General features: G+C 37.3%; 1 protein-coding gene across 1 annotated transcript in view; it reads right to left on the bottom strand.

The window, feature by feature from the left end:
• Nucleotides 1–5,413: 5,413 nt before the first annotated feature.
• LOC139695370 (Krueppel-like factor 9) overlaps nucleotides 5,414–15,439 on the bottom strand; it is a 246,244-nt gene continuing 236,218 nt past the window's right edge. The window contains exons 2-3 of the mRNA XM_071594094.1: nucleotides 8,496–8,646; nucleotides 5,414–6,862 (exon numbers count right to left, since the gene is read on the bottom strand). Coding sequence (XP_071450195.1) covers nucleotides 6,724–6,862; nucleotides 8,496–8,646 — 290 coding nt within the window. The 3' untranslated portion in view covers nucleotides 5,414–6,723. The remainder of the gene's footprint in view (nucleotides 6,863–8,495; nucleotides 8,647–15,439) is intronic.

The following is a 15,439-nucleotide window of genomic DNA, read 5'->3' as shown; positions in this document are numbered from 1 at the left end:
AGATGAGCCATATCTTAAGTGTCCAAAGGAGGTTAGTATTGAAAAATGGCATAAAATTCACAGCTATGGAAACAAAATACGACTTGCAAAATCATTCTATTTTTAAGATATCAATTTCATCATCAAATGATTCCAATTGATTGACTTTAACGGAAGATCTGCATTGATCAAGCAAAAACCTTCAGGGATAATGTTTTTGTCCTCTCACTTTCATGACACATTCCAGAACATTTACTTGACCTTGACCTGAACTTTTAAGATGCTATACTTACTAGTTGTTCTGTAATTCACTTGAACGGTCTGTCACTCAGTTGTTCTGGACAACAAATTCACTATCCCCGAAGCTGCCCCTCTCAAGTTCTCTCCTCCATGCCGCTGTAGTGGGTAGACAATGTGAAAAATAGATGAACACTCAGACACAAAGAATCATTTCTTATATGGATTCTTTCATCATACCAGATGTAAAAAGTTAACTTCCTACAAGCCATTTGATGCATGAATAATCATAAATATATCATTTACCAGATAGATCATTAATCAATAATATAGATACAGGTTCCACAGTACTGCAGAGGACACTCATGTCAAGAGCGCCAATCGCAATAATGCTGGAAAAAATATTCATGACCTCACTCAAAGTATTAAACCAAGAAGATCCCCAAATGAGGGACAATTTCAAAGAGTAATTTCAAGTAAAAATCCCCCTCCCCTTTTTAAAGGAACCCATCTTTAGAACCTCAACTTTTGGAAATTGAAATTAGAAACTTGGAACAATTTTCGAACTCCCTCACTAGCAGTTTTTCAGTAAATGATATGGTTACATTTTGAACTGCAACGTCCCAGTAATGTAGTCCTTTAGTATCCGATGCTGAAACATGGTTGACCAATTCAATAGTTAGCCAGTTATTCCACCAATTACATACCTGAATTTGAATGAGGCATAATCTCTGGTTCTCCAGATCTCAATAAAAATGAGAGCAAGCATATGAAATACTTTCTACTAATATTGTTGTCAAATAAATCTGCCATCCAACACGTGCTTACTCTCTCTCTTCTAAGCATTTCTCAGCCACTATCCGAGCATGATGCACTGCTTGTTACTTTTATCACTCTTTATGTTATTAACTGTAGGCTAGTATACCTGGCCATTTTTAACAAACAAGAAAGTTACTTCAGAATGAAAATAAGGTTCGGGATTGGCCGATGTAAAATATACGCAAAAGCTTACTTCAAACTTACATTTTACTCCAAAATGAACATCATTCCAAATCCCATTGCCCACTAAGCCATTATATTGGATGAAATTGTTCAAATTTAGCTGGTGGTACTAAAAGAAGTGCCTCAAATTTTGCCAGCAGGAATCAATATCGTTCCAATAATAACTAGTAATGAAAAAGTAATCCTCTTTGGCTTATGAATACATTCATGAGCCTGTTTACAGATAAAAAGGGCTATGCCCTTAGTTAGCATATTCTGGAATAGCCGTGGATCTGACTTTGCCCTGAACTGATTCCCACGGAAGTTTCCTACTTTAATTAGCAAATGATAAGTGGTATAATTAACTCATGCCCATAATGCTTAGCACATACACAATTTTTTTAATTTTCCCATTGATTGAGAGCAACAGCCAATCTTCCCATTGCATTTAGTATCAATTCAAGCATTCTGATGCTTATTAGTGTAATCCTAAGTCTGTAAAAACATAATACATCCATCAAGTGTGAGCAGCATTTACTAATCTCACGTTTTGATAAGTTAACTGTACTCATTCAATTTTAAGGTAAAAAATAAAGAGCTTTTCCAGTGTGAAAAATAACACGTCATTATTTTGCTACATTCCAGTATAATACCCTTTATTCTTAAAATATCCATAAATATACAGGTTCATTTGTACCACTTTACATGCAAGAACACACTACATTCATGGAAATATATATACAAAGGTCTCCTTTTTAAGTACTTTTGTTGTATGAGCAGGTCCACTATAAATGTTATTACTTCATAAATCACTGATTTACAATTTGAAACATCTGCTACTAGCAGTACTGATGTTTGACCAGCTTTGCCTTCCACCAAAGCTAACCTTGGACTTAAATCCTACCATGTGCAACTCCACATGGCATTAGAAATGACAAGCCAATGTAGCTACAATAAGGAATTCAGTTTCCTAAACAACAATTAGTTAATCAGCAACTTTCATTAGTTGAATGTATTAAATGTGTTTCCTTTGAATGTGATGTTGCATTAAAGATCTTTGCAATTTATAAGAGCATATTTCTAATGAGAATTGACAACTATTTATCATCTCACTCAATCTTTTACAGGCTTGAGTTGTACACAACTGTGACTACACAGCACTTGTATCTCCAAAATGGTTTTCAAAGTGGTTTTATACATGTGCTAAAATTTTTGCAATAAAACATTTGGCAAGAGTTGAGTCAAATGCCTCAAGATAGCACATAAAACTACACTTTATTGCATTTAGGTATTGTAAAGTAATTTAAACCATTCATTTTGAGAGTGTGGAACACACAACTAGTATCAATTCGCACCCCTTCACCACTGTGATCACAGTTCACAATGAAATGGTTTGCCAATGAAGCACATACTTCTTCTATCTTGTGGTTAATGACAAAAATAATAGTTTTGGGAAATTTCACACAAGGTTGTTCAGATACATATCAAAAACCTTTCACACAGTTATATACTACAAAGGGGCACTATCATACAAAATGAAAACAGTACAGAAAATAATGACAAGACTACAGTGGAAGATACAAGAGATTCTACCACAATAATGTTTTATTATTGAGCTATACCCTGAGAAGTCCAAGTATTCTAATATTTAGCCCTTCATTTCAATATGAAATTTCAACAAGTCTTAAAATCAGTGCATAGAGTGAGTGGAAGTATAAGCTGTTTTAGAAAAGATAGATTTCTGCCAAATTCCATTGAGGATTAAATGGCAGAAGATTATAACCAATGTGTATCATCATTCAAAAGTGTTGGTACAGAGCTACAAACTTCCAAAGACATCTTTGTTTATACTTTTTTATTATTGAGGAAGTACTAAAATTTTTGAAAGACAAAAACTGACATTTTTCATTCAGAGTTCAACAAAAAAAAAGTCATCTTACAGCACTACTACCATGCAAATAATGATGCCAAACAAAAACGTACAACCTAGATTTTCTGATTCATAGTTTTGAAGCACCTGAAGGAATATTTCATGAAATATAGAGTTTGATCACTTATACATAAGTATGCTCATAAAAGTTTTTTTTTTTAATCTTAATGTTGGCAGGTTACCATGAAGATTTCGGAAAATAGTTAAAAATACTTGCTAGTTTAAAACTGCAATTCAGTCACAAGCCATTAGTGAAAGGGCTAATTTCTTAAAATACTCTCTACCATTCTTTAAAAACAAGTCATATACTTGTAGATTACCTAAAAGTATATAAGAAACTCATGAACGCTTATTAGATTGCATTCCAATCCACCTGCTTAAGAAGGCCAGCCTTGAAAATTGGTAGAAATGGCACCCAAGCAAAAGGCATACAGGGTGTCTACTTTAAAATCCTACTGAGCAAGGTCCTACGAGTACTCTCTGGGGAAGAGATTGACACCATGTGCTCACATGACTTTGCCCAAGATAGTGAATTAATGAGTGGTACGAAGTGACACACTACTTTTTCATTAAATCCACAATTGGCCACTCACGAACCAACTGCGTTTGTCTATGCTCCCTGCATGGATAAAAACTTCTCTAGTTTTTTTTAATGCAGTTTTACACTACCGAGCCACTTTCATCCACCACTTGTGGACGTAGCCTACAAAAGAAACCACATTTCCTCCAAGGCAAGTCTACCCCAGTGACTTCTAAATTTTTACAAATATATTTTCCATTATGCACAGACTATACTATATAGATATTTTCCAACTGAGTTTTGATGGCAATTAGAGTATCGAATATTTTTTCATACTGAAGACAATTGGAATAGGGTTTCCAGTCTGTTATACAAGGGAGTTGTGTCTGATCATAAAAGTTACAAAAATATTTGGTTGAAAAACTCAAAATCCTTAATAGAGACAGAGTATTTAATCATCTGCAGGACAACGACACTTATTATCGAGTTCCAAACTCTCCTCTCAGCGTCAGATGTGACAGCACAATGTGGTCATAAGAAGAAGGCACACAGTCGAAGATGAGAAAGTAGGTTCACACAAGTACACGTCGCACAGTAATCGACCATTAGACACTACTAATCTTTTACCATGAAAATTAATTGCATTACAAATGAAAACATGCTTGTAAACAATGGAGCAATCACAAGTGGACTTTCCAGAGGAAAATCTCTCATTTGGCATTACTAGAAAGAAAATATTTAATGCAAAATTCCCAAAATCTTTAAGATTGCAAATGATAAAAATGAATTAAAATTAACACCTGGAAAAATGCTTGTGAACAAAGGAATAAAATATACACAATCTTTATTGCTTGGTGTTTGTTAAGGGGTGGGTTAGCAAGTGGCCGAAACCAACTTCTAATGATCACTGGTGATAGAAGGAATTATTGATATTTTATGGATATTCATTTCAGAAAGATTTATTGTCACAAACAAAAATATAGCTGCAGCTGATATTCACAAAATAAAGACAAAATGAAAAAGTTAAATTTTCAGGATGTAAAAAAAAACAGCATAATGAGATAACACTATCTAATTTTTTTTTTTCGAGTACAATGCTTCTTTATAAGGCAATTTACAGCAATAAAAGTCAATCACAACTTTAAATACAGTCTTTGTGACCTTGAAATCTAAATTTGTTATATCCTGAATTAAACTAAGCATGTAAGTAATAAAAATCAAAATTAGATTGCATACAAAAATAATCAGTTAAAACTTGTATCGTTAAGCAAGAAGTTTTTGTACAGTAGATTTATTTTCATGGGGAATTTCTAAAAAGTCTTTTTTCAAGTACCTACTTGTCAAAGATGTAAGACGCATTCAAAAGTTTTGATTGCTTGGTGTATTTGAGCTGCACTTGGACGATAGGAGACACCTATAGAGTTCATTCAAAATACAAATAGGGTTTTAATCGAGGGGCACTACAAAAATACAGCGTACTCGGGATTTCATATAAAATACACAGTTGGACTCACATCATCCTAAAGCCCCCAGACATGAGCCAATGATTTGAATAATAGGTTTTTTCTTTATTTTAGTTACATTCTCAAATATATACGCATATACATACATATGCATATACATATGCATATACATATATATACATATATATACATATGCATATACATATATATACATATATATATATATATATACATATATATATATATATATATATATATATATATATATATATATATATATATATATATATATTATATTCTCACAGTCACATATGCTCGAACATAAGCCGCACCGAGTATGATTCATTCATTTGTGCTACTTTGAGATGAATTAGAGAATGGATATGGTGGGATAGATATGGCTACATTACATATTGACATTATTTTAACCATCACATACTGATTGCTTTTTTTTTCACTCTCATTTAAGAATCCTGGAAATGTTCAAGTTACCACTTAAAATATTCACAACATCAACAACATTACATCCGAAATCATAATACCAAAGCAACAAACTTTAAAGCTCAATTTGCAGTGATTAAAAACTTTTCACTTAAAACTGAGCAAACAAATTCTTTGAATCTATTCAAACTTCACTAAATATCAGAAATAAGATAATTAAAAAAAAACAAAGTAACACAAGACATAATTTGAACAGTAAGGGTATATGGTTGACATAATTAAAAGCTGAAACAAGCTTTCCAACGGCATCGATTGATAAAGCCTGCACTTTCTAAAAATCATACAATGCAAAACATAAGAACAGTTTCTCAAGCCTCTAGGAACAATTGAGCATAGAAATTACTATAATTAAAAAAAATGAACTAAGGAGATACAAACTCCAGATCTTGTCTTGAGTAAAAATTAAAGATGACCTCACATGAACTTTCATCATTTTTTTTCCCTTCATGAAAAAGTTAATGCATTGTATTTTATTCTACTAATCTGAGATCAATCTTGGATTACCTATGGAATGAAAGGGAAAATATATTCATATATATATATTTATATATTCAATGAAAATTCTCCTTTAGTTTTCATTTAAAAACACTAAAAAAATCTGTTACAGTTGCATTGTTAGTCTTCATTTGTATATCCCAACTAAAGTAAAATGATGAGCATCTATTCACTCCACTACGATAAACAATAATGACCTGCTCCCTAACTGGCAGGTCAATTAATCCCCCATAGCCATTCAAAGATACAGCCCCTTCTGCTGCTGCTCTGGAATAAGTGAGTTAAGAAAGTTATTTCGGGGATTCTTGACCTACTGACGAAATAAGAACACCTTCACAATCATCATCCTAATTTTGCCTTGCTTCCTGTCTTTTTCACTTGGTGCACAGTGCGACTGTATGGTAATATGTACACACACTCCTCCAACTCAACTGCAAAAGCAAATATTGTGAAATTCCCAAAGGAGTGGCTGAAGTTTCTTCCGCAGTAAGGAGCTCTTGTCATGTTTTTTTTTCGGCGATCTGCCTCCAGCGATTCCTAATTGCTACCTGCAAGTTGGATGTTAGAATCTTTTTTAACCACATGTAGTTTCCATTTGCTGACTATGAAAATGACTGCTAAGGCGAAGGCATCATGGAATCTGAGAGAACTTCTGAAGGTGTTCCCTCACTAGAATTGACTGATGACGCCTTGGTTGGTGGTCTTCGCTGACGAAGCACAGAGGGGTCAAAGTTGGGGTGTCTTCTTGCATGCTTGCTGTAAAACAAAAGAAACGAATGTTAATTGCAGCTAATAGATTAAATAGCTTTTAAAAAATTTTGAGTCTTAAAACATAGCATTGAGCATAAAACATTTTCATCTAGAGAATACCAGGAGGAAAGTATCCAAAATCAAAAACATCTTCTGTACAAGTGCTACCAAGAATTTAATAGCCAATTTAGGGAGAAAATTCAACATTATTGGAGTCAAATCGTAAGGAGACCAACCAGATTCCAATTTAACAACTCACAATAAGATACTTTACTTTGCATTGTTTGCAATACCACTTCCAGTTTAGACGGTTGATGGCAGTCTCCAAAATTTGGAACATTACTGTTTTGCTATAAAAATTTTAAATTCTTACAATTAGATCGAAAAAGATTCTAATAAATCAATTTTGCAGAATAGCAGCTTTATTTCAAGGGTTAAATCGGGTAAAATTCCAGATAATTGACTTCTCTAGGATAATAATACAACTCATTGCAAGTTTTCTCTATAGCCACACAGTAAAACATGCCTAGATGATTTCACCATATCTTGCACAGGAGTGTCTTTGGAAAGTAACAATATTTTCCTAAAATAGAAATTTCCATTGCCCTAATATAGCAGGCAACATAAGTAAAACATTTTAAAAAATTTGCAAATAGCATTCGAAACCTCCAGAATGACCATTTTAAAGTGGCCTCTTTGTTAGACAAAAAAAACTCTCAAAGCATATAGTGCCAAATACTTCAATTTCAGCATAAAAATATTTGGCACACCAGCAAATTTACTGTAAGTCCTGAAACCTTATTTCAATATCCCCCTAACCATAAGTTTTTCTTGGTAATGATTTCTTTAAAATATTTTCCATTTCTGCAATAAATAATTTAATATTTACTCATAAAATGAAAATGCAATGTAGTGATTTGGATTTCCATCAATCGCAGTTAGATATTCTGTAATAATAGAGCTATCTCATATATATTAAACTTAATTAATTTCTTAGATTTGACTAATGGTGAGTACATTAAATATTTAATTGGGTAACTTAATAGACCAATTATTTCAAAAGTTTGATTAATATGTACATTAAAAGAATTTCATGCTGCCAATTAGCTTAAAAGCGAACACTTTTTAATGACATTTATATCATATTCATATACGCAGACACTAATGCCCATTCCTTTCCATTAATAAATATGCAAGTTCCTTCCGTGATCACTTTCAACCTATGTTTTCGCTTTCTACACTCCCCATTTCCACCTTAGGAAAAACCCAATTTCATTTTTTTCCAATTTTAATTGACGACTTTCCGGTCCTCCAGTGTTGATATTCCAACGGATGTCACCAATACTGATTAACGACATAAAATAATTTATAAATCATTTTTTTCGAATTCAAATATCAGAATATGCAAGGAATGCAATAATTTATTAAAATAGTGACTTAGAGTTGCTTACATCACAGGAAAGACAAATAAAAGGCCGCGAATGCACAACGGCGAACCATTCACATGGCAGAGGATTTTCAGTTACTGCATTGGTTAATTGAAATTGATGGATGCTCGGATGTCGATTGAAAAAATACACAACCGCCCTCCAAAATACCTTTGACAGCTCATAGTTTCCGAGTTGATCGTTTAACTCACCTGAGGTGGTCACTGCGCATGAACTTCTTGTCACACACTGGGCAAACGAAATTCTTTTCTCCCGTGTGGGTTCTCGTGTGGCGTGCCAGCTCATCTGAACGGGCGAATCGCTTGCCACAGCCAGCCCAACTACACGGAAAAGGTCTTTCGCCTGCAGACAAAGCAAAAGAAACAATGCATTACACTTCTGATGCACGATATGCACATGCATGACGTACAAATGACCATCACTTTCCTAATGGTTGCCCCGTGCACCCATTAACATGAATATTATCCAAAATAGAACTAAAATTGTATTTTTCATACAATACCAAGTCCCAAAGTAATAAGCACTTCTTTTTAAACACCAAACACCTAAAAATAACACGGATGTTAGAATTAGATAATTAAATTTTTATTATTAGTTATTTAGAATTATAAATTTATTTAATATATTTTATATATATTTAATATTTATATAAAATAATATATATATTTAATATTTATATAAAATTATTAAATAATTTATTAATTAGATAATTAAATTAGCCGGAAAAATTATATTAAATATGAGGATTGAAGAGATCAAGCATCCTTAATTTCATCAGAGAAGATTCATTTGAACGTCATCGTAATTCAACAAAACAAAATGAGAATTATGAGCGTTTATAACCACATAAGAATTAGTTTTCGCTAGGATAAAAATATTTCAGTCCGAAATTGATACAGATCACCATGATGTTTCGACGCAAGTCAACGGCGATATGCTTTCATGCATGCTACACGATTTACAGACCATTCATTCCCTTTTCTATTTGTTTCGAGAATCTTATCTGGAAGCTTAAAATAGTACTTCCATTTTATATCATAAACTAGAGTTGGTCGGGAACCAATTTGTTCGTGCCTAACCACTAGAAAACCTCTTAGAGGCGAAGGCGATTTTCACGTGCAGCAAAAATATTTCTTTTTTTTAATATCTTTGATTTTTAAATAGAACTCATTAAAACAATGTTAAACTTGAAAAAAAATAGTTCTAATAGCAGATAATTTTATGCTCGGTACCATTGGAATTCAAAACTAGTGTTGAGGAGATAGGTCACATTAAATTTGAAGTTTATCAAACTCGAAAATTTTCCTAAGGGATGGACGCATAGCCCAACCACAAGAAAGGGATGGAGTAACTTTGTTTGGTAAAATTACCCTAATCGCGGGGCAACTAACTTTATAGCCCTTGAAGTTGAGTCACGGCTCCAAGTACTAGAGCCGCTAGGGGTAGAACTAAACAGAATAAAAAATCTCAAGTCGAGTGCACTTGCATGACCACCAGGAGTGCATCATCGGTAGAGGACGGAAGAGATGAGGGGATGGGGGGTTGAGTGGAGGCGGGAAGGATTACACCCCCAACCACCCCCTACGTCCCTCCAGCGGGAGAGAAGTGAGACAGAGAGAGAGAGAGCGCCCCCCCTTCCCCCTAGCCCCCTCCAGCAGCCCCCCTTAATATACTGAACCGCTGCTCTTCCACAGCCGCCTATATCTGGCATCCGAGGGCGGACCTGGCTAAGTTGCACGAGGCCTTCTTCCCACTCCCCCTCAGCCCCACCGCCTTCCCCTCCCCCACACTCTCGGGCTCTGTTGAAACGCACCGCCATTGCCATCGATCGGCCCAAATGGGCGCGAGGGGCAAGAGGGGCCGGGAGAAGGTTGAGGGGGGAGGGGAAGGAGAGATGGGCATGGAGATAGAAGTGTATAGAGAGAGGTCGCCAGTGTGTTTGTGTGCGCGCTCGGGGAGGGGGACAGGGCGCCAACATTAAACGCCGGACCCGTTCCAAGGACCCGAGTGGGCGCATGGGCATGTCCCATGCAATGCGAGGGGGATGCTTCGTGGAGACAAGACCCGAGTGGCGAGGGTAAGGAGTCATACGATTAGGTTTGTCTGAACGTCGGCTCGCCTGAATCACAAGGAGGGGCTGCGTGCTTTGAGAAATTCATAGCTCTAATAGCAAAGCTAATACTGGTTTCGCGGCATATTTGACCATTAAAAATAACTTTTTGAAGACCAAAGCCATCGTAACATTGTCAAGTACCCACATCAGAAGGGTAATTCGGAGATGAAGATGCCGGCAGAAACGTCAGCGAAACCGTCGTCCAGTCACACGGAATAACGCGGAAATAGCACGAAAAACATGGTGTCATCACCTATCTTTGAAATTCGTCTGCCATGGAACAATAATAATAATTTATTTATTGGGGCGAGATTGAGACTAGATAGGCCTTTCTACCGTTTAATTCCTCGTCGCTTACATACACGCATACGCAAATAATCATTACAATAATGTGGGATGGGGACAATAAAATAAAATAATCCAGATCATTTTCAGACACGAACACATTCCTTTCCTTTTAAAATAGGCAAAGAGTACGTCGTCATTAAAGTTCGTCAATAACTCTTAGGGAAACAGCTCGAAGTCCCGCTGACCGAACGAATTTCGTAGAACCAATTCGTTCGTATCCGAAAGGAGAGAGTGGGTGATTTTTCAATCCGCTCAAACGTTGGAATTATCCCAGTCGTGGAATCCGAATATTGTTTCCTTTCTCGTGCTCTGATTCAACCGATTCGTGCCCCCCGGAATGAGTCAAGTTTTAAGATCGCGCGGTTAGTTTTTTTAAGCTGGACGTGAAGACATAAGTCAATGAGTGTAGCGAGACAATAACTGGAGGAACTGCAATTTAATTGATAAAAAAAATTCCTTCTATAACAATTGGAGGAGTTGCCATTTCCATACAGAGTAATATTTCCGCACTACTTATCGCAGGATCATTACTGTGGCAACCGGTTCGCATCTGCAATGCGCCCGATTTCAACTCGAAAACGCGAAGAATCGATTTTTACCTTGCTTAACAAAAACGATAGCCCATTCTCCTACCAAAAGCCAAGGAAAAAATTCCGACCACTATATAGCTAAAAAAATAATGAATAACAATTAAAATAAGAAAGAGTATAAGAAGGAGGGTTTACGCTATTTTTCTCGCCATGCCTCTAAGCCTAATTCTTATTGCAGTTTGGCGATGACTCACTTTAATATATTCATTGCCAAGTAACGATTTGCATGTGAATTATGCTAAATTGCCCGTTGTTTCAAATTTTGCATATCCTGAATAAATTGATGGGACTCTATTTAGATCACCGATATGGCACATATTTACAGAAAGCCATCCGTTACACACCAATTAACACACTAAGTTATGATGTAATTCTTTTTGCTGGTTACAACGCACGAATTTTGAAGGACCGCGGCGGATGAATTAGTCCCATTCCTGAGATTTCCCACTTTAATTTTACCACTTAGACGAAATGAAATATATAACAAATACACCTCAATAATGGACAAACATGTTTGCAGCTATGTAGACGTGAAGTCCGAAGTATTTGACAGAAACTCAATTTAAACAGTAAAAACCACAGTAAAATTATCTGAAATTAAAATTTACTGTTAAGTTCGGTACACTGCAGATATTTTTTCTTTTACTTTTATTTATTACTACGTTGAAAAAAAGGAAAAGTGGCATCTAGTTTAAGTACATATTCAACTCGTGATAGAAATATATCTTTACTCTCGGGTGGGTTAAAAGCGACAGTTTTCTATTTTTTTTCATGACTTGTGGCTTAAATGAGCATATGGAGAATGAATTGCGGGAAATTGAATATTCATAGTCAACTAGCCGATAAGTTTGCCGGAAGGATGCTTCGGCCCGCTCTCTCCCCCTACTCTCCACAACTCTCCCCCTACGAGGTACACGGGCACTTCTTTATTAAGGAGCTGTTCGGGAAGGTAAAAACCTAGGGATGAGTTCAAAACTCCATTAAATCGGCTCTTTGTGGAAACATGCTACTTCCATGTCGAATGGCCCTTCCAAATCGGATTGAACACGTATATTACATGCACATTACATGCATGTCTTTCTTTAACTAAGACCAACTTAAGTCTGAACAATTCCAGATCCATTCCTGTTCTTACAGCATGACTCGAGCCAATTACGTACCTTCCTGTTTACATTTGTAGGCACTACAACAGAGTCCTGATGCAATCATGTCAATTAACTCCATTGAAATTATTAAAGTCTTCAACTGTTTAATTAATTTATCTGTACGCCGTTTTCAATTCGCAAGCCGTAAAAACTAAAACAGAATGGTCGCCTCGTTTGCCAAACGAAATTTTTACGTCCCTTGAAGAAGGGGATTCTTAGTTGTTGATCAAGAAAAGAGGCGAAAATGGCACCTGCAGCTGAGACCAAGACCTTAACCCATAAACCAAAACACGGTACTTCACAAAGTCACTGGTCTTACAGAACTAAAGGCAAAAGATAAATCTAGCGTAACTTTTGACGGGAGTTAGACTGGCCAAAGTCATTACCCATGCCAGAGCTCGCTTGATGATTCTCATATTTTATACTATATCTGCACGACGGTAATCTCCTTTATGGTTGCATTCCAGACAAGAACTTGTACACCAGAAGTTCACCACTACACGTTTAAAATTTTTTGACTTAATCCATTTTCTATGGCCAAGGACGTTTAACATTATGCACCACTGACATCGCACCCGTTAACATACGAGCGTTCATCCGCAAAGTTTGCAATGAGTAATCGCCTCCAATGCGTAACTCACTGGACACGAAGAGAACAGAAAATAGGACCAAAAGATCACTCTATTCCTTACACACTAGTTGGCGAGCTGCGATTGGCAATTTTCCACTTTGGACAACAAATAGGTTGTTGGCCTCGCATTGGTCTCAGCCAACTTGGAACGCTATGCAGTCCGAAAAATCTTCACCAAATTAGCCTACGCGGGAAATCAAAAGGTCACGTTGAGAATACCGCGGGACGAGAGAACACCCACGAGTTTTTTTTTTTTTAACTTAAGAAACGGAAGGGAAAATTCTTGAGGAAGATATCTCCCCTGTTATTACGACGGCCGCTGTCTTATCGAACTTCCTCCTCTTCGGAAACACCGTGGCACCTGCCCGCGCAGGTGCTGCCAACACATCCCGGTGACGCACGCACCTGGCGCCACGTCGCGGTGGACAACAAGAGGAGCGGGAAATAATCCGGAAGGGTGGGAATATTGAAGGCTAACTGAAGGCTAGCGAACGAAAAAGACGGCCGCGCGATTATTTAACAGCTGAACGGTTAAAAACTTGAGAATCCATCAGAATACGCAGGTGGGGATTTTTTGGCCGACAAAAATCGCCCGAACAGCAATGAAATGTTGACTGCGAGGAAATGGCATCAGAACACGTCGGTGTACTATTTAAAACTCAAGACAGCAAGTGCCCCTATCATAGTTGTCACATAAAATACAAACATCCCATAGCTTGGAAATAAACAGATGTTTTTAGCTGAAGCTTGCTCCATTCGTCCAAAGTCGCACAATTTGTGGCATTGAAGGTCTATAGAGTACCCAATAGAGAGAATTTCATGGCCAGTACGCCCTTATGTCCGATGACACTGGATTCGAAACCATGGAAACCCGAATATCATATAGTCCACGAAAAAAATAACGACAAATAAATAAAACGTTTACTTGGAGGAACACTTTCGGATTTTTTTAAATGTTTCAACGCCAGCTTTGATTCTCATGCTACAATTTACACAGATTTACATTATTTAAAATACGGATAGCATTAGAATGGGTTTTGATTACTGGAACCGGCGCAAAATTAAAATTTTCGCTTCGATATACTTCCCGTGGAGCACGGTTATCAAATCGCATTCATCATGGTAAGAATGAACTTAAGGCTGTGTGATAAGGAGCGATCAACTGCATTGTTTTTTCCACACCGCTAATTTAGAAAACTGGATGTATACTGAGTCTCAAGTTATAAATATAATGACATGTGACCTTAATCCAAACTTAATTTTTATTATTTCAGTTACTTCGGTTACTTAACCGCCTCGAATTATTATATTTAACGTTTTTTTTTAAAAAAAAAAGGGGGCTTACTACGAAAACTGCTCTTGACAAGTATCTGCGGATCCCAAAAGGATGGCTTTGAAATTTCGGACATGGCCATTTAAAATATCAGATTTCCGCACACCAGCACCGGCTTCAGTGCCGCCCGCCGGTCATCTCACGCCTGCCAACCACGCGCCCGTCGTCCTCGCTCCCCTCCCCCTCTATTCCCTCCTCCACAGACCCCATCCCCACGAGCACAGACGGCGGCCGCGCCCACCTTTGGCCGACCGCAGAACCCGGCCACCGCAACCGCAAGCACCGGGGAACCGATCTCGGGCCACCGGGCCCCGACAAGGGTCGCCAACCGCCCAGATCCCGGGGTAACACGAGAATCTCCACAATGCAAAGGGTTGGTGGCAGCAGCCCCCGATCGTCAGATAAACCCCACCCCACGCCGAGGTAGAATACGGAAGCCACCGGATTGGCCTTAGGCCTCCCCGCTCGAAATACGCGCGGATTACCGGCAAAAGAAAACTTTCGCCCACGGAGGGGGCTGATTCCGTTCCGATGTCTCCGCCTGGAGAGCCGATGTGGGGTCGTTCCTATAAATTATGGAACATTTTTTTATTATCTTCATTCAATCCCCCTCGCGCCTCGCCTGGTCACAAAGTCCAAATCCCTATAATTTCACTTCATACCTGAACACTTACCCCACACATTTTTTTTTAGTTTAAACTCAGCGATGCCAGTTTTACGACCGACCGTCGGACCTTGGACAAGCTGGAATGATAACTTATTTTATTGGCTCCTGAATTGGCTCCGGCGGCATTCCTTGTGAAATAACACAAAGGGGCAAAGTAGAGTCAATTTCCCTCAGATTTTAAAATTAAAAAAGGATAGCATACAGCATAGCGTAAGGGCATTCATTTTCTGGACCGAGCGCTGAATATTTTAAAAATATATTCCGCATTTTAACTTAATTTAAGATGAACAACGGCAAAAAGGAAAATT

This window comes from Hetaerina americana, unplaced genomic scaffold (genome assembly GCF_022747635.1).
Source record: "Hetaerina americana unplaced genomic scaffold, ioHetAmer1.1.p SCAF_6, whole genome shotgun sequence".
In the NCBI taxonomy this organism is placed as follows: Eukaryota; Metazoa; Arthropoda; class Insecta; order Odonata; family Calopterygidae; genus Hetaerina; species Hetaerina americana.
This window is presented reverse-complemented; position numbering and strand designations above follow the sequence as displayed.